Source organism: Pagrus major, chromosome 4 (genome assembly GCF_040436345.1).
Source record: "Pagrus major chromosome 4, Pma_NU_1.0".
Lineage (NCBI taxonomy): Eukaryota > Metazoa > Chordata > Actinopteri > Spariformes > Sparidae > Pagrus > Pagrus major.
The window spans coordinates 7,894,530-7,914,640 of NC_133218.1; the positions used below are offsets into that span (position 1 = coordinate 7,894,530).

At 40.5% G+C, this 20,111-nt stretch overlaps 2 protein-coding genes across 2 annotated transcripts; one reads left to right on the plus strand and one right to left on the minus strand.

Annotated features, from left to right (window-relative positions):
• The first annotated feature begins 239 nt into the window (after positions 1–239).
• Positions 240–4,068, plus strand: mrps11 (mitochondrial ribosomal protein S11). The gene is made up of 6 exons (XM_073464490.1): positions 240–407; positions 624–728; positions 900–998; positions 1,797–1,926; positions 3,027–3,092; positions 3,758–4,068. Exons 1-6 carry the CDS (start codon positions 319–321, stop codon positions 3,863–3,865), a joined length of 597 nt encoding a protein of 198 aa, XP_073320591.1. The 5' UTR covers positions 240–318; the 3' UTR covers positions 3,866–4,068.
• A 3,088-nt stretch (positions 4,069–7,156) lies between these two features.
• On the minus strand, positions 7,157–18,519 carry pdpr (pyruvate dehydrogenase phosphatase regulatory subunit). The gene is made up of 18 exons (XM_073464886.1): positions 18,432–18,519; positions 17,467–17,740; positions 17,123–17,256; positions 16,571–16,652; positions 16,029–16,192; positions 15,714–15,835; positions 15,373–15,490; positions 14,638–14,787; positions 12,564–12,756; positions 12,184–12,308; positions 11,910–12,065; positions 11,346–11,479; positions 10,863–11,011; positions 10,671–10,783; positions 10,055–10,149; positions 9,698–9,787; positions 9,397–9,579; positions 7,157–8,772 (listed from the first exon to the last, which is right to left on the minus strand). Exons 2-18 carry the CDS (start codon positions 17,727–17,729, stop codon positions 8,365–8,367), a joined length of 2,679 nt encoding a protein of 892 aa, XP_073320987.1. The 5' UTR covers positions 17,730–17,740; positions 18,432–18,519; the 3' UTR covers positions 7,157–8,364.
• Between the last annotated feature and the right edge of the window lie 1,592 nt (positions 18,520–20,111).

Sequence of the window (20,111 nt, forward strand, 5' to 3'; positions counted from 1 at the left end):
AAACCGAACGGTCCATTCAGACAAAAGTGGGGGAAAATGACGTTAATAGCTTTATAAAATATGTATATATCTCATTGTATGCAATACAGAAAAAATATTCTGATATCTACCAAATAAATATAAATACAATCCGTTAAACTCTACAAGCGAAGGTTGTATATGTACTTGTGAAAAGAATGTTGTTATGAGCACGGCGCCCCTCAAAACAAAAAGATTTTACTGGTGTGGTCTGGATTTCCAGCTCCTTCAATGTCACGTTTGTTGTGTCAAATAGCTAACTGTTTGATATCGAAATAGTTTTGTTTTAACACATGAAACATGTATAAATTAAATTGTGTATTAGTTAGTTCTGTGAGTAACGCGTGTCGGCAGCTGGCTGTTTCCCTAAATGCAAATGGGAGCTCTCTGTAAGTGTTTCATGGGTCTGGTTTACTAGCATCGTACTTAGCTAACGGCTAACGTTAGTTCTGATAAAGTCAGCCTGCTGCATGCTGAGTGTTACATTGTGACTTTACATAACTTCCTGATGACACTAGTGGTGATCATAGCAGGACCTAACATTGTTTTTTGATAATAAAAACCGGGTTTATAACGATAATGCTAATTATATTTTGTTTGCCCAGTTGTGGAAGCAGTGGGCTGCAGCGAGCATTATGTACCAGTGCTGTCAGACTTCAGGAGACAGCAGCATCCAGCACAGAGTCTGAGAAAACCTCCAGAGACTTCAGGTCAGACAACCCAACACATGCATCTGTACATGTCTGTCCACTGACTAAAGCATTCTGAAGTATTTCTGGTATTTTTCCTTTAATTTATGTGTATACTCACTAAATATAAACACAAATCACTACAGTATAAATAATGTTGATGAGAAATTAACCCTAGTTTTAATCCCTCAGCCATTTTCCTCCGCTGCCTGGTCAGGACAGTCCACTGAGATGGGGAGGAAAGAAGTTTGAGGAGTTACCAATCCTTCATATTAAAGCCACATACAACAAGTAAGTGATATCTGCAAGTAAAGCTGTCATTAAATACTCAATTGTTGGCATTTTGGAAAATTGAAACCTGTTTCCATGAGTTATATATTTGTGGAAATATCAATATTTTAGTCCATAATTCACTCAGTTAATTTTATTTTCCATATAATTTAGGTTAGGTCAGTGAAGTCTAGTGGGAAATTGTGGAGTGCAAGTTATAGCATCAATGAATTCATAGATGTTTCTGCTGTGGCAAGTCAAAACAACAAAAACTGGCTTTTTATTTTTCCTACCTTCAAATTTATGAAAACCACAACTTCAGTTTTGTGCTTCCAGATGGACAGAGTGAAAAACGAAATAAGTTTTCTAACGTCACAACTCAGAAAAGGTCTTTAGTCCTCATTAGACGATGCATGGAAAAGTATTTATCAGTGTTGTTAGTGTGCCGCTGGAGAGCAGATTGTAACTTCCATCTATCACTTCAAGTAGAAACAGCTGCAAGTAATCAAACAGGAACATTACATTACATTTTCGAGGTAGTTATTATTAATAATCTTGTGGCGTGTAGTGGATGTCAAGTTGAGTAGAAAGTGATTTGTAGGAAAAGACTCCTGAACCAGAAGAAGCTGTTGGAAGTAAAGCAGACAACTTCACAACATTTTCATTAGCTGTTATGTGATGCAGTCAAACCAGCTATGTGGATCATATAACGCTTCATCAGCATGACAGTGTGTGGATAAAGATGTTTGACTCTTCGAAAACTGAGTGTTCCCATCATTTGTAAGCAAGTGACCCTGTGAACTGCCCGTCCTGTCCCAGCACACACATCCAGCTGACAGACAGCGCGGGACAGTCGGTGGTGAGGACGTCCTGCGGAACAGAAGGCTTCAAGAATATCAAGAAGTCGACTCCCATCGCTGCTCAGACTGCAGGCATCTCTGCTGCAGCGGTAAGTTCTACACCTGTGGCTTAATGCGAGAGATCAGGTTCAGTGTTTACCATCTGATACTCTCACCCTGTTACCAAAGCAGGACGGGCATTTGTTTTAAATAAATGAATATTAGTGAAGGTCACATCCTGCTTCAACACAGTGTAACAACACTGATTTCTGAATATTAAATGTTTGTTTTAAGTAAGCTGCCCTCTCGAAGGACTGTGACAGAGTGCAGCAGTTGGTGTTAAGTGCTCATTTAGACTTTTTATTAGCCTGATTTATGAAGTCTGCTGGCTAACAGGGGTAAGGTCACACTGATTCACAGTAAACACACTGAAGGAATGAAATGTTTTCATGGTGCTGTCGTAATCTTAGAATTATTTTAGTCTCTGATCTGCTGCTTTAGATGTTGTAGAGCAGAAAATGAAAATATGGTAAGTTTGTTTTTTTATTTAATAGCAGCTTTATCTCTAGAAATTTACCATTTGAAAAAAAGAGTAATTTTGGTCAACCTCTATGTCAAGTTCTTCTATTCCTCAGACAATGTACATAATCAATGAGCTACCTATCTATTGAGCTACCTAGCTTAGGCTATAAAATTGAGAAAAGAAGTCAGTCACAAAGCCTGAGATTTTGGTGACTCCAAGACCAAAAGATATTCAGTTTACTATGACATTAGTAGGAGCACATCCTCACAACTACAAAGCTGTAACGAGCATATCTGCCGTTAATTAATCGTTAAATAATCGTTTTAGCTCTTCAATTCATCACAATTAACATTAAGTCATAAGTCGCTGGTAAAACTTATATTATATTTCAGCTACTGTGGCCAACAGTCAAAGGTTGTTCCTGTTCTGTGTATGAGTTCTGTTAATGTAAATGAACTTCGATGACCTTCCTGTCATTTTTTACATTATTTAAAGAGGATGACTTAATAGTGTTCATGAAGTGCAGTGGAGATAACTGACAAAGCATTAACTACAGGAACGATTTGCGGCTGTTTTGACCTTTAACCTCTTAATCAGTCATTCTCCTAATGCTGGATTCTACCAAATGAAACCCAGTTGGCTGAACATGTAGCCATCAATCTTCTGTGTGTGTCTTCATCCGAACAGAAAGCCACAGCAAAGGGAGTGACGTTCGTCCGTGTCGTGGTCAGAGGTATTGGTCCTGGCCGTCTGGTGAGTGCAAGAAGAAAACGTTTCCTTTGTGCATCATTGCCTTGTGATCCCATTTTCATTTATCCGTAGCTTCCCCCCTAATAGTCTGAAATTATAGTAAATCTCACAGGTCAACCATTAGAAATGTTGTTGCTGTGGCAACTAGATCATTTCCATAGCTCATCCATTCATTTTTTTTTTCATTTAATGTAATTTTCTAGTCTATGAAATGTCGAAAAAAAGAATACAGTGCTCATTGCACTTTCCCAGTGTTCTGGGTCACGAAGCTTGTTTTGTCCAACAAACGGCAGATTAAAAGAGCAAAACCTCACATTTGAAAAGCTGGAACCTTGTTAATTTTGCTCAATGAAAAATGTCTTCATGGTTATTTGATGAGCAGAAGTGGCCACTTATTTTAAAGTTACAGTCTAGCATTTAAAAGTTTAGAAAGTATGGGCCCAGCAGGATATAAGGATGAAAACATGTTTTGCATTGTGTACTGCTGACCCTGCTCTGTGTGTCTATGTGTCTGTAACAGTGGCAGTGCACCTCAGATAGGCCTGTCACTGCATGAGGAAATTAATTTCAGTCTTTTTATAATGAGGATCATTTAAGGAGCCTCAGACATGTTGATCTGTTCCCATTAACTTTGTTAATGAATGAATGTGTTTTTCTCTGTCGTGCAGTCTGCAATCAAAGGCGTGACGATGGGAGGCCTGGAGGTGGTATCGATCACTGACAACACCCCCGTGCCACACAATGGATGCCGCCCACGTAAAGCCAGAAGGACATGACCTCTGTGTACCAGAATGCACCGCAACAGGAGGAAGCTCTTGTGTTGTAATATGTTAATAAAGTGTTTCATTGTACCTTACATAATTCATTTGTGGAAATAATTGCAGATGGTGTTATTAATGAGCAGAGAACAGGTGTTTGAGTCCTCTGCTGCGACTTCTGACACATGAATAAATCTTCAGTCTGACTGCAGGCGCTCTGATGTTCATTAGTTGGCTGATGTTTGTAGAAACAGGCTGATGGCTCTGTGTGGGAAGAGAAACAGCACAAGGCTTCACTACCGTACACATGTTCTATTTTAACACTGGTAGCCATGGGGACTGAACCCTGTAACCTGGCAGCAACACAACACATAGTCTGAAAGTGAACAGATGAAGCATATTCAATTTTCTTTATGAACAAAGTTCTCTTTCTATTTTACTTTAAGTACATTAGACAGCCAAACATCTGTTGCACATGATATAAATACATTATTGTAAAGCTCTGAAGAAAAAGCTGGCATTTACACATCGGTCAAGTACAAGTCATGTTAAAATGGAAACATTACATAGACAAACATGCACCAAACTGTTAACGAGTGGTGTGGAGTGTTTGAAAGAGAAAACTACCACTTCACCTATTAGTTATCAATACAACAGACTATTACAGAACTTCATTGGTTTTCAGGTTTCTTTTGCTTTTCAGATCATATACATTATATTTGATATTCAGCGATGACAGTAAACACTAAATAACAATCAGTAAATGGTAAATGTATTGTTGATTAAACTAAACAGTTATTTTTCTCTTAATGAAATGCATTATAAACCCTTTATTAAGCAATTCTTAGTTGTAAAAGTTGCAAATGATGTTCATGAACCTTTACAATTGCTTAAGGGTGCAATATGTAAGAATTGGCCGCTTGTTGAATTCACACCTAAAATCAACGGGCATATCACTTGAGTAGCAGCTAACTGCTGCTAACTGTGGCTGCTGTTAGCTAGTTAGCTCATTTAGCTGCGCATCTAGTAGTCCAGACTCGGAGCTTTACACCACTAGGACAGGAATGTTGGACCGCAACGGGATGGTTAGCATGCTAACTTCAGTAGATATATCTGCAACTCAAGAAAAAGACGTCATAATAAAACTGTTATTTCTTCATTCCATTGATAATTTTAGTTTATTAACTAAATTAATTTTTGAATGTTTTAAACTAAAATTCCTACATATTGCACCTTTAATAACTGGTATATAACACATTCCATTGGTTAACTGAACTACTAACTGTTAATTTCCCATTTTTTCCTAATGTTTATTATAAAGTGTAACTGATTTTTTTTAACCTTTGAAAATCAAGAAAACTGTCAGATTCCAAATATCTGAAATAACACAGAAACCATGTGATCACCACAAACAATAGGAGTAGTAACAGCAGGCTCAGGCTGCCCTGGTTTAGTGCAAATACTTGTGGCCGATTCCCTTCAGTCACTCACTCAACAATGTAGTCGGACAGTTGAATAACAAACAGCTGAAATGATCTAAAGGGTCATGTGATCAGTGTCAACACAGCAGTTTGTGTCTTTCAGTCACCTGCACACAGAATCCAGAGGTGTCCTCACCACACAGTTAATTATCTGCTATTAATGGGGCCTTATTTATACAATACTGATATGAAAGAAATTAACAGAATGAGATAAGTCAGAAAAAATGTTGCTTGTTGTGTAAATGAGACCCCAAAAGTTAATCACATATAGCCAAAGCAAAGGTATCACTGGTGCCACAGTAGCAGGAGGTCAGGACACAGCACTGAAGCGGACTGATACAAAGAGTGACAATGATTCACTGCGCTCCAACATGCAAATACTTCACTTATTTTTTGTGCCTTTTTACAAACACAACACACAAAAAGAGAAATTAGCCCTTTGTTGTACGTTTGAGATGGGCTCCATGTACATCATTTATAGTGGAAAAGCCTGAGATGTAAGCAAACTAATCAAAAGCTGAATCAGATTAAAGGGTAAGTTCACCCAAAAATGGAAATTCAGTCATTGAAGTCAGGGACGTTTCATTGTCCAAAAAACATTTCTGGAGCTTCACAGCAAAAACACTGAAAGAACGCATAAAATGTGTCTATACAGTTTGTCCAGTGTAACTCAAGTCTCCAGAAGCCCTGAGAATCCAAATTGATTTGAAAATTATTATTTACACCTTTTTAAAGCCAAAATCTTCACTGTTGCTGCTAAGCTAAAAGTGTTAACATGCAGCCTGTCTGAAATGAGTGAATAAATAATGTCTTTTCAAATCAATTTGCAATCTCAGGGTTTCCGCAGGTTTGGATTATGCTGGGCGAGCTGTATAGAGACATTTTGAAGCTCCAGAAATGTTTTGTTAACTACAAAACTTCCCCTGACTTTCCATCTGCATGGGGCTGAGTAAATAATGACTGAATTTTAATTTTTGCATAACTGTTCTTTTAAAACAAGTGTTAACAAGTACGATTTGGTGAAACTTTCCATATTCCTATTTTGTGTGCAATTGTAAAGACTGCAGTTTTCTCCCCTTTCAGAGATAAAAGTGCTTCAGACGGGCCTGAAACAGACTGAATTGATGCTGCTGAGAATTCCCTGCTCTTGAGATCAGAGGATTTCAAGTAGGGAAATAGGGAGATAAAAGAAAATCTGTCTGTCACTGGGAGTGGGTTCCCTGCTGTGGCTGTCTTTTTGTTTACATTTGAGGATATTCCACCCTCCTCCAGAAGCACACACAATCACTCCAATATTTCTCAATGCCAGAGATAAGACTGAGTAAAATAATCTACATTCATGTATTGCAACTCTGACTGCAACGACGTCAGAAAACTATAAGTAGTGTGGCAAATCTTAAAGTATGGAGGTAACAGCAATACAGAGAGATATCTACACAATGTATCTATATTCTTTATCACTTGTCTAGATTGTTTTGCACCTCAAAATCTGTAAGGCGTTCAGTTTTTAGGTTCCCAGCAGTTTGATGCAGAGCCTTGTGACAACACAGAGCTCACACACTAACTCAACACTCAGGTGTCAAATGTTTGACGGCTGGATGAGTTAGTTACACTTTTAACTGCCACTTTTATCAGAACATAGTTCCTCACAGCCTCCCTACCACCTCCATACCTCTTCCTGACTTTTGACCCGTGAAGGGGACATGAGACTAAAGGACCAAATCACTTGATAAATGTGTATCAATATACATAGTAAAGATGATTCATAGAGCTGATAAAACTTGAAAAAATGTGCAGTACTGAAAATAGAGATTTTATACACACTAGCTATACAAAAATACATTGCTTTATTTCAAATCCAAATGAAGTCCTTCCTTTACACAAACATGGGAACTACTATGGATCAAGCAAAAATCTAATAGCCAATCTAAGATATTGTGGACTCTGGGAGTACAGGTCCAGTCGCAGCTTTCCCTCATCTGTGGTTCACCGAACATCAACCACACATTCAGCAACACATCAGCAAAACAAAACTTGAGCATCAAAAGAGCAACGCTGCTTCAAAACAACCACAAAACATAAATAACAGCTCGGATTATTTTACGTAAATACATAACCACAAGCTCGACAACACAGGACAGCTGAAAATTTATGATAGCCAAGGCGAAAAAAGGTCATTTTGCTTCAATCTGAGGCTTTTAGGCCAATCTGTGAAGCCTTTTCAACACAACCGGAGGATAATGGGCGGCACACAACACAACAGTTAACTAATGATTATATCAGGCTTCCCGATTCTTTCCCAGGCCTTTTTTCCCTGGACTGAGAAGGATATTTAATTAACTGATAACCCTTCATTGTTCAGGATAATGTAGTGGGGATGATAGTAGTAGTAGACAGTATAAAGTATCTGAATTAGGCCACATCACATCACTCATATTCTTTACAGCAGCAAATTTACAATTTGTAAAGGACAATAAAGTCAACAGCTACATTGACTGTGTAGGCATTTGCACATCAGCACTGAATGACAATTCTTCCAAACTCTTCCAGACTGTGCAGTGTCGAAACGTTACAGTGACTGGAACACTACCGGAGAAGATTGTCGGTCAAAATCCCTTCTGGATGGTTTAAAGTGAACAAAGTGAAAGAGTCTACAACACATATAGTTGATGTTGCCTTGACAAAGGCACTTAACTGCAGGCTGTCTGTACATCAGCCGTTCAGACTGTGTGGGCTGTGTTTGAGTGTGAGGGCTAAAGAAGAACTGCAGAACTTGACGACACAGGAGCTCTGTTTTTGATACAGCACAAGCTTTTGGTGCCTCTTAAATATTGCACTTTGAAAGAGGGAGATGCAGTGTGGAAGTTAAATATCAGAGGGACAGGGAGTGATTGTGCATACAGCCCTCAGATTAGGAGCGAGAAAAGGGACAATAGGTTGGCACCGCGAGGTAAGTGCAGGAGTGGATTTGGTGAACTGAAGGAGTGTCATTGAAGCCTCAACTGAGGCAAAGGCAAGGCCTTCCATTAGCCCACATTACTTCCCCTGGAGGTTGCTGAGCTCCATTTCGTCCTTGCGTCGTTTCTGCTGGGTGAAGAGGGAGCTGAAAGGGTAGAGTTTGGCTTTGGCTGGGTAGCGCTGGCCAGCAATGTCCACCTCGTAGTCCCCACGGTTGATGAAGTCTGGGGTGATGGGTGTGGGGAGTCCATCTGGGCCTGGCGGCGGAGATACAAAACCAAGGCAGACGTGGCGCTCCAGGGTGTAGCTGTAGGCGCTGCTGGTGGTCGCCCCGGCTAGCTGACCGTTACAGTAGATGGGCTCGCCCCACCATGGCCACAGGTCCAACTCAGTGTCATGGTCCTCTAGAACCAGCATGACGAACCGCCGAGAGACTCCGTCCTGACGCTGCTGCATCAGGGCCTCACGACCGAGGAAATCTGTGTCCTGGTAGAGGGAGAGAGAAGACAGGAGAGAGAGTGAGAGAGAGAAAAAGGCAAAAGTAGCGCAAAGGAGAAAGTAAAAGATGAGAGAGAGCAGTATCAGATGTTATGGGACATTGCTCTGTTTGAAACAACAGTAAACAGCTTCTCATTTCATACATTTTTTTTGATTACAAGCCTGGCAGCAAAGACACAGAATCAGCTGATGACCACTCAACTGAAAGCAATCTGTGAAACCAATTCTACACTGAGGTCCATTCATGAATATTGTGCTGACATTATTGCTGTGGCAGCAGACAGCACCTGATGCTCCACTGTTTCATAAATGAACTAAACTTCACTGCTGCTGGTGTAAAATACCACCTGTTACGCCTGCAGGTGCAGTTTGGTGATCATTTCCCAGCAAAGACTATAACACAGATGTTTAAGAGTTTAGCAAAGCAGATGACATTGTACCTTTTATCATTCTGAAATTGTTCCCTAATCTTGCAAAAAAGCTTTATGTAAATCTCCTCTTGACTAAAATTAGCTTGGTAACAGCAACAAGCCGCTGTTATGTGACACAAAACGAGAACGCAGCAGTCAGAATCCACATTGTTATCACACAGTTTGATGTGGCGGAACAGACCTTGTCAAACTTCACCCTGAACTCCCGTCCACATTCCAGCGGCGTGGTGAAGGTATCGAGGTCCTGACCCCAGAAGGCAAAGAATTTCTCTATGCGTAAGCTGCGCAGAGCGTAGTACCCTGCATTACGAATCCCATACTTCTGACCCACTGACATCACCTCGTTGTACACATGCAGAGCATACTGTGGAGAGCAGAGGAGAATACAGAAATGAGACGAATTGCACTGTATAATTATAGCATTTTCTAAAAGCTTGACTTTATTAATCATCCAGTGGAATGGTGACAAGATGTGAACTCACCTCTATAGGTATGTAGAGCATGAAACCTGGCTCCCCAGTGTGAGTCATACTCATTACTCTGATCCCGTTAGCGTAGCCAACACTCATCTCCTGTAAACACACACACACACACACACACACACACACACACACACACACACACACACACACACACACACACACACACACACACACACACACACACACAGTCAATGTGGGAATAATAACTAGGTATAAACAGTTACTTGTGCTACTGTTAACGACACTTTCATTACTACAAGCATTGGTGCAACCTTAAATACTGCTGCTGCTAATACTCAGCTACTTCAACAATTAATATTACAATATTACATATTATCATTAGCATTTGTTTCCTACCTTACAGAACATGGAGGGGAAGTGGTCAGGTGTCATGGAAACATATGACAGCTCAGCCAGAACGTCCATTGCACGAGGTCCAATCAGATTTAAAGCTGTGGGTAAAGGATCAGACTTATAAAGATATCAGAAAGACCTGTTAAGTTCAGCCCAGGACTGACACTTTCACCTGAAAGGTTTCCTGACTAAGTTCACAATTAATAAAGAAACTCATATAACTTTGTAAGAAATGAATATCAATTGAAATATGAAAAGAATATTAGAATCATTACAGTAAAGACATACTGTTTAATGTCATGGGTAAGTTTTGGGATAGAGATCCTCAGCTGGTGTTTTATCATGTACAAAGATAGAATGAAAGTGGTGCTCACACTGCAGACAGTTAATGTGATTAAACTACAAATACAAATTATATTTTGGACAGTAATTAACCACATTCTTGGTCCCCCGAGTGTCTGATTTTGCCAACACCAAACCCAAAATGAGGTCAATTTAAAAAATGGGTTAAGAGAGGAGAGAGGATGTGAGATGCTGGTGCTTTTCCATTCTTTAATATTGAGTAGACACTAGATGGCGACATCACTGCAGAATCTCAACAACGGTGCTGTGCGCTTACCAGTATACTTCCAGCTGACATCCTCTAGGTGAAGGTGTGGGTCACTGGGCATGTGTTTCTTTATCCAGGACCAACAGTGGACCTGCTGGTCTGTCGGAGAGATGATGAAGAAGCTGGAGAGGCGACAAACATGTGAGTTGGTTTTTATGGTCAGCTGCATGTTAGTAGTGTAATTGTCTGGGTGTCACAAACCTGTTCTTGCTGAGGCGGACCACGCTGCAGTCATTCTCGTAGCCTCCCCTCTCATTCAGCATGCCGGTGTGGACGATATGTCCAACAGGGACATCCAGGTCGTTGGCACACAAATGTTGCAGCAGGTCCAGGGCCTGGTCCTTCGTTGACTAGGACATCAGGACAGACCAAAAGGTTTTACTTAAATTACTTTACCGCCGTGGATGCATTACACATCGACTGGACTTCAACATTCCAAAAAGCAGAATGCACAACTGTTGCATCAGTTACTACAAGTTGACTAAGAATTGCATCATGTGCCATTTTAAAGACTTTTAAAGACTTCTACACTCTGGCTGATGGAAAACACATGCCGACTCACTGGGTCACAAAGAGGAGCAATATATGTTTAGATGTCTGAGCCCTCAGAAGGAAGTACAGCGGCAGTTTTCTTTCCTATGGGATCAGAGCTGATTAAGCCTTATAAGTTGTTATTGGACTTACAGTCAGTTCGAACTTGGTGAAGGACGACATGTCGATGACACAGACAGCCTCTTTGCAGCATTTCACTTCTGCTCCAACAATGTCAAACCAGTCAGGCTTGTAGAAGGTCTTACTCTGGTCCAGAGACAGCAGATCTATACACACAGGCAGAGAAAATATAGGGTTGTGTGCCATGAAGCATTGAGGATACACAACCAAACTACACCAGGTCATTTCAGCTGTGTTAGCAGAGAGTGGGGCATTGTGACTTTCAAACCTATACTCTAGAAAATAGAAAACAAAAATAAACTGCCCTAGAGAGCCCATTTTAGGTTTGTCACATCCAACCACAGGAAAATACAGTAGAACTTGTCAGTGTGCTACTTTGATATGCAGTCCTAATCCAGTCATTTCATCACAGGCAAACAGCATTTTTGACTATAACTAGTTTAAGGTATCAATTTTAATAAAAGTGATCCTCAGTCATGTTTTCAAGTCTATGGTGATTTATTTAATTTGAAAGTCATTTGGATTCTTACTGAAGACTTCAATATAAAGAGAATGCAGCGTGTTACTAGTGACTACCTTTCCCTGGAGGAACAAAGTATTTGGGCCTTTCAAAACCATGTTTCTCCATCCAGCGGGCTCCCTGGGTGTCGAGACGGTCGTACAGAGGGCTGGTCCGCAGTTGTCGCCCAGTCTGAAAGTCCCAGCGAGGAACCTTCAGTTCGTACAGCAGAGCTGGACACAAACACATTGTACGCACAAATATAATTATACCTAATTCTGTTATTTAACTACCTTTAAGGTGTTGGAAACTGGGGATTGTTATTAACTGTAACAAGAGTTCAATACTCACGCACAACTTCCATTACTCTGTGTCGCAGGAAGGTTCGGCTGCTCTGCAAGTTGCCAAAGCGTTTGACATCCAGCGGCCACACATTGGCTGTGGGGTAGCCGTAGGTCATCCACTCCGCCAGGTACCTAGATACCAAAACACACAAAATGCCATTTGTGCTTCAGTGTAATGCAATCAAAACATATTCTGCTCACAATGCTGATGACTTTGTAAACTGATGCTGAATTATTTTCTGAGTAAAAGATATTTCAGTTGCCCGCCTTATAAATGTATAAGTTGTACAATGCAGTGCAGTCTAGTCTTCAAAACCACTTGGTAAAGTTTGTCTTCACAAATACAGTAGGCTATCCTCGAGCAAACACACTTATACTCATGCTTACTTGCCAGCTCCTCCAGCGAGGGCCAGGCCAGAGGAGTTCATCCCTGCCAGCACGTAGTAGCCAGAGACACCTGGCGTCTCTCCCATCAGGCAACGCATATCAGGGGTGAAGGACTCAGGACAGTTGACTAGCTGAAGGATCTCAGCTGACTCCAGACCGGGCATCCTCCTCAACAAGGCACTCAGCATTGGCTCTGGAGGTAGAAGACAGTAAGGTTGCTATACAATCTCGCTAAAGGAACTCTCTATAAAACGTGCCAAGTCCACATCAATATATTGCATTTTGAAATCAGTGATGCAGTCATATAATTAACATGAACTACAATATAATCTAAATAACTGTTCGCCTAAAGCTATGGCAACAGTCTCAGTGCTTGTCAACATTTAAAGCTTTTTTCCAATTAACCTCACTGCTATTGTCTTTCAAATTACTGAAAAACAAAAATGAACAAAACACTCAAGTTGTCTTTAATTGCCTTTGCCCGACCACCACCAGACCCAAAGTATCTACTACTGCAAAAGACTCTACAAGCTAGAGTTCCTGCAGCACAGCAGGAACCACATCCACTCCCCATGTTGTGCCATAAACAGTCCAGCAGGTTTTCCAACATGAAAGTGGCAGTAAAAATCCATTGCCCACAGCAAGTGAAATATGTGATGGATCCTAGTTGATTATCGCTTATCGATTCCAAAATGCAAAACATAAAATCTTTCATTTGTTTTCCTTTTTTTCCCAACATGATAAAAAGAACAAACTCCAGACTTCACTGTTTTCCACTAATTACTAAAACTTCCATTCATACCTTCAAGCAGTGTAACAACAATTGTTGACAGAAGGTGAGCTGGTGGTCAATCAAATACTTCATTCATATCTATATTAATGAAACACGTTCTTTTTTTCAAGTGCAACCTTGAAAATAAATACGAATAAAATTAAAATGTAAAGTCATGTAAATACTGACTATAATTCAGCTGTAGGAGGACCAGGGGCGGATTAGTTTGACTTATGCATTGCAGCAGTTCAGGGTCTGCTGGTGATATACTGCGTCTTTACGACAACCAGTCACGCTGCATGAGGAATCTCAGATTACAAGCATGAGGCCAAGGCCAAAAGACAGGTGTGTGTGTGTGTGTCTGTGTGTGTTTTAACATGTGTATAGTGAAGTGTACATTGAAGTGTACTGCTTTCAGTTGATGTCCAATTAATAGCATGAAAAAACATTTCAAAACATACCTGTACTAAAAAAAAAATTTAAAAACAGGTCTCACAAAATACCTGAACCGACCCAGTACCTTTTTTCCTTCCATTATTGAAGGTTACTTTAATCAAAATATAAATTGAACACCAGGACTTTAGCCTCGCAAAAAATCGGAAATGCAGTGGAAAGAAATCTGGGGCCATTAGTCAGGAAATCATATTGGATTTTGTAAACAAGCACACTGGGCTGCGGGCCTAAACTTCATTCAAAAATCTGAATATATTATCATAGATGAATAACTGTACACATCGGTTTAGTGTCCTGTTACCATGGAAATGCCAGTTCAGGTTAAGTGACAGGACAGGCTAGAGGTATCATGGGGGCTAGCAATAAGGTGAATAACTGCAATGCTCTTTGGGATGAAACTGCAAATGTTTCAGTAAATCACTTCACTCACATCAGTAAAGTAAAATTGAGCCTGTATACCCCCATTATGCAAAACAAACACACCCTGTGTCTGTGCTACATCACTGACTCTGATTTGATCATCTGATATTTCTGCCTGGTCTACAACTACTCCTTCTGTCTCTGTGCAACTGCTGAATATAAATTAAAAATGGTGAGTCTATGCAGAGGGCTGACATTTCATTCAGAGGTGCAGAGACCAAAACCTGAAATTTAATATGAATCGATCACAAGACTTTTGTTTCAATTCAAAGTGTCAGCCAAAAAAAATGTCACGGCTTTGTGACATTTGCATTTCACCGATTATCAAGATAATACAAAGAATAACATCTATCAACCAACAGACTACAGCCAGGAACAATTATTTTCTTTAACAATGTTCATTTAAAGCTACCCTCCTCCCTCCATTACCAAAGTGGTCCCAGTCCTCCTGCATGTTCTGTATCTCCAGCTGGTTGCGGCCCTCCGTGAAAATTGGTTTTGGGTTCTTCTCAAAGCCGCCGGACAGAAGGCCTCCCTGCCATGGCCGTGCATATATCCTGCCGTCCATATCGAGGACCACTAGGGACAAGACGCAGGCCCAGTTAGATTACCTCCTCGGGGTTTGTTTGTAGCCACCCTGTAACCTCATGTTAACTGACCCAGAATCCATGCAGAAAAAATAATCTCTGATGGTTTACAATGATTTTCATTTTCCACGTTTAGGGTTTATTATCAATCAATACTAGGGGCCAAGTGGCTAAATCATTTCAAAGTACAATGTAAACAAATTTGAGCCTGCAGAGTCACAAGAATCAAGGGAAGTTACGTTCTAATGTGTATCTTCTAATGCGTTTTCCTTTTAAGGTATAAATGCATTCAAACTATTAGCATTGACACATGCACCACTGTAATTGTGGAGAAACTACTCATTAAATGGAGGAGCGGCTCTTAAAATATTAGTTTAAATGTGAAATGGCACTGTAATGGATATCATGTGTAATGAGTTACTCTATTAGACAATTTGCCAAATCTGGAGGTTCTTCTCTATTACAGAGATCATATTTAGCTGCTAAAACAGTAAAAGTGATTGAAATTTAAAATCCATTAGCAACTGTGCCTGCGGCAAGAAAAAGTCAATTTTCCTGTGTGTTTGAAGAGTGATACCTGGCATGTTGGGTTGAAGTGTCCCCTGGAGAGGTTTGGTGAGGAGGTAGAAGTGTTCACAGCCATGAAGAGGAATGGACACCTTCATCTCACTAGCCTGGCCTAGCTCATAAGCCCACTAGACCAGAGACATACAGAACAAATATGTCGCACACCTGCTGCTGAACAAAAGGTATGCTGACTGTGCCAACCTGCCATAATATATATAACAATTTGACCAAGATTTCTGTTGAATCAATGAAGAAAAAAGGAATACATTTAATCGATCCCCCACTATAAGCTGGCATTGGGAACTGTTATGTTTCCCTATTTGCATCCCACAATCCCACTCCGAGGTTTACCTGTCCAGCACAGTTGACGAAATATTCACACTCGATGGAGCCACGGTCAGTCTCCACCGCCAGCACTTGACCCTTCTCGACCAAAACCTGCTGAACAGTGGTTCGCTCCAAGATCTGAACGCCTGGATTGGATGAGAAAGATAAGGAGATGTAGGAGGAGGAAAAAGGAGAAAAAGGAGGAGGACAGAAGAAGATGCCAGTGAAGAGGAGGAGAATCAGAGGGACAAAGGTTTGAATTAATGTATTACTTGTAAAGCATGTTGGTATGATAAACCATTAATGTTCTGTCAGAGGTTGTGAGTATGAGTCTCTTACCATGTCCAGCAGCAGCCACAGCCAGGGCGTGGTTAACATCAGGTGGAGACACCACAGCGTCTGCAGGCAGGTGGAGTGCCCCCACCAGGTCATGAATGTTGACAAGAGGATGGAGTTTGGCTATTTCTTTAGGCTTAATGATGTTACAGCTGATCCCCATCACCCTAACAATTGAGTGAAAAAGATAAAGATGAAGACCAGAGTTAATACTCAAAATGAACATTTTATCTGAACAAATCAGAGATGAAATTGTACAGACAAATAATAAAAGTGACCTTGCAGCATCATGCCACCACCAGGCAAAAAATGAATGTCCTGCAGTAGCTAAGTCAGAGTCAAGCCCTTGAATAAATCAAGAATTCGTGGCTGGACTTGAAAAATTGGTTTCACTCTAAGTCCTTGTGCAACTTCACAGAACTGGAGCAGTTTTGCAAAGGAGAAACGTTTCTGTGTTCCCATGTGCAAAGCTGCCTCAACCACATATACTCGATGCTGCCAAATGTATCTTTTCTAAATACTGATGTAAGGTTTTGGGGTCTTACTTCAGTCGGGATGCCAGGCGCTTCAGAGAAATGAAACGATCCTGATTTTGGGCCAGACACAAAGACCCCGTCTTTACATACCCTGAAACACATAAGAAAACCACATATAATGTGACCCAGCAGATCTCAAACTGCTCAAAGCTAACATATAGAGTAAAGCCATAATAAAACTCTAAACTGTAGTTTCATTCTAGATTTGGAAAAAGACAAAACATATGGGAAGTGTTCAGCAAGGCACATCAAATGATAGCTTGTCTAGCAGTGCATGCCATGTGCAAATGATTAAGCTGCATTACTGTAAGATTTACTGCATTGAAATACAAGGCTATGACTATGAAGTAATTGTTTGCTTTATTGCCTGACTATCCCCTGGGGAGATAAAATTAGAAATGGTAATAGAATAGATCATAAATATGCATCTGGAAAATGTTCTTTGGTAGTTTATTAACAGTAAAGATAAAAGTTTTAGTCATATAGTAAACTGCTGTCTTCATGAATAGCATCAGAATAAGTGAAATATGAATGAAAGCAAAATATGTTCCAGTGGCTGACCTGTTTTGACCCCAGTTTGTTCCTCCAGCTGCTGGTAAAGGCTGTTGGAGTAGTTTGCCATTTGACACTCAATGGAAATAGGCTTGGCCACACTGACAATGCCTGCACATAGTCTGGTTGTTCCCGCACCAAGTCTGCCAACAAGATAACAGAGCAGGCAACACAGCATTAACAATATCTAATCAACATTTCTTTTTTACTGAGCCTCCTCTGACTCCAAGTGTAGAAACGGTCTTTATTTGTCGAAATAACAAAACTCATAGGTCAGGGTTGGTGACTGAGCTTGAGAGGATTCACAAAATGTCAAACATTCCTAGTAAAGTAATTTAAACACATTATCTCACCTGCCCTGCTCCAGCAGCACTATATCAGTCCAGCCCAGTTTGGCCAGGTGGTAGGCGACTGATGTCCCCACAATACCTCCTCCACATATCACCACACGGGCCTGGCTGGGCAGTGGGAGCAGCTGGGAGTCTCCATTGACAGTCATACAGTGGGGGGTGGTCCAGAGGCCCCTGCCAGCTAATCTGTAGCCCGTCTGGGGGAGCAGCAGCCGAGGGAGCAGGACAGGGGACAGAGCCCTGGAGCTCCGCACACAGCTGCACATAGCTGTGCTTTCTGCAACCATAAACACACACAGCCTCACATACTGGTCATGTACGTATTCAAGGATTCAAGGTTACTATAGGATAGGCGAAATGTCAACACTGCCAACACCCCTACCTAATTTCTATAATATTTGAAGAAGACGCAGTGCTGCTCTTACTTCAGCTCGAGTTTAACGGAGTCTACAAATGCAATTCAGCAAGTTTCTGCTAAGTAACGCAGGTTGGCGTTATGCAAAGTATTCAACACTTTGCAAAGAAGACGGGGCCTAGTAAGCCAGCAAGGTTACCTCACAATAGTCCTTCAGCTGTCAATTATATTATATTTAACCTGGCGTTACATACTTGTTAGCTCTTAGGTATCGCCGCAGTTAACATTAATCGTTATCCCTTTAGCAACATAGCTAGCTTTAACGGTTATAATGCGTTAGTACCTTTGTAAACCACCCTGAAACTTTATCTTTGAGGTCAACAGCTTTAGCTGAACTGTTCAGTGTGAACGTTTCGCAAAGGTTTCGTGACATTTCGTGTTTTTCGAGTTTCTCAAGTCAAAGGTACCGTTGGTGGTAGAAGTAGCTAGCATGCGTAGCTTAAGCTATCAGAAAGCTAGCTAATGTTGATTCTCTGACTTCTGTCGCGAAACCGCATTCACAAACTTTTCTCCGCGGTCCTTCTTTCATTGTTTACAACGACGTGCAACTCACCGAATCAACCGAGTCCAGGCGTTGTGATATTTAAAGGACAGAAGTGAATACAGTGACTGAGTGATCTGACAGAAAGTCTTGTTTGGGTACAGCAGTCAGCACCAATGTCAAACTAGCTTCAATCACAACAGGCACTTCCGGTCCAAACCTTCAAAGTGAAGTCCTTTTGACAGGATAGTAATCATCCCACAGTCAATTAACGTGGAGATGAATACATTCACTGGCCTAGTTCAAATCAGAAAGACTTCTTACTTGACTAGCTTGATTTGAATTCATATGTTAAGGTGATACATTTAAGGAGGGCCTATTTATTATAACAGATTTTTCCCTATCTGTTTGCATTGCATTGCACTACATGATTCTCTTATTCATCTTTTAAAGCCAGTTTACCAAAATGCTATATTTTGACATATCTATGGAAACTTGGGGACCTCCTCAATTATTTGACTGATCCATTCAGGTGATTATACAGTTACAGAGGTTCTTTGAGTTAACATTGTCTTCTAGCTGCTGATGTTAATGTAAGTCTGGTTGACATATAGTTTATTGGTATTTTATTTTTTATTTTATAATTAGTGGAGCCCAACAGCTCAAAAACTATTCTTCAAACCACTCTCAGAACTATGGGTAGAGTCCAGATGAGTTTTCTCACATTTTCAAACACATTATGGATATGTAGAGTCACACAACACACATGTAACGCAATTTTTCTCTTTGTCTGCTTTTATATTTTATTTCATTTGTTTTATATTTATATATTTACATACAGGTTTTGAACTAGTCTTGGTCCTTATTAAGGCACCAGAGCGAATAGAACTTTTACACACAGAAACTGTATTTTAATAGGTCTTCAATGCTTCTCTTGCAGTTTGCCTGAGAGGTATTTCCTTCAAGTTAACTGGACAAACTGAACTTCATCAAAACAACCATTTATCAAAGAGTACTACCAAAGAAGAATTGATATGCTTCAAAACAACAGCATCAGTAGTGACGTTAGGTTGGGAATGTGGAGATAGGTCAGTTGGGAATAGCATGCAATATATTTGCTGTATGATCAGGCCGGCCTGTACAGGACCGACCACTGAGGGGCACTAGAAGCCAGCTGGTACTGGTGTGTATGTCTGTGTTGTTTTCTACAGACATTTTTTGCAGTGTTTCAGTGAAATGTGTTGTTTAAGCTGTCAAGTTGTTTGTTGTTGGAAGTAATGACACATCATGGCTTATTCCACTTGAGATATAAATTTTACTAGCCTTACCACCTCGCTGTTGTATGCCTTCAAGCAAAAGCCAAGTTGCTGTACCTCTGAGCTGTGGCATTGAAAAATGGCCACATTTTTTGCAGAACATTATGGTGTCACAGTGAAGTTAACCTTTGACCTTTTGAATACAAAATGTCAAAACTTCATAATTTTATCCTGTTAGACATTCATGTAAAATGTTGTCATAATTATCATATGAATTAAGTAAGTACTAAGAATGTGTTGTTTTGTGAGATCACAGTGACCTTTGACCTTTGAGCACCAAATTCTAATCAGTCCAAGTGGATGTTTGTGCCGAATTTGAAGAAATTCCCTCAGGAATGAGATATCGCGTTCACAAAATTTGGATGGATGTACTGCAAGCCACGGCTATCACCAGTACAGAGGCATAGAAATTAGTAAAAATGTTTCTCATAAAGTC

Coding starts and splice junctions, on each gene's coding strand:
- mrps11 (XM_073464490.1), top strand. CDS start 319: ATGTATAAATTAAATTGTGTATTAGTTAGTTCTGTGAGTAACGCGTGT. Junction 999..1,796: donor ATTAAAGCCACATACAACAA/GTAAGTGATATC, acceptor GTCCTGTCCCAG/CACACACATCCAGCTGACAG. Junction 3,093..3,757: donor GTATTGGTCCTGGCCGTCTG/GTGAGTGCAAGA, acceptor TCTGTCGTGCAG/TCTGCAATCAAAGGCGTGAC.
- pdpr (XM_073464886.1), bottom strand. CDS start 17,729: ATGTGCAGCTGTGTGCGGAGCTCCAGGGCTCTGTCCCCTGTCCTGCTC. Junction 16,193..16,570: donor CGCCTGGCATCCCGACTGAA/GTAAGACCCCAA, acceptor CTCAATTGTTAG/GGTGATGGGGATCAGCTGTA. Junction 11,012..11,345: donor TCACCAAGTTCGAACTGACT/GTAAGTCCAATA, acceptor CTGATGTCCTAG/TCAACGAAGGACCAGGCCCT.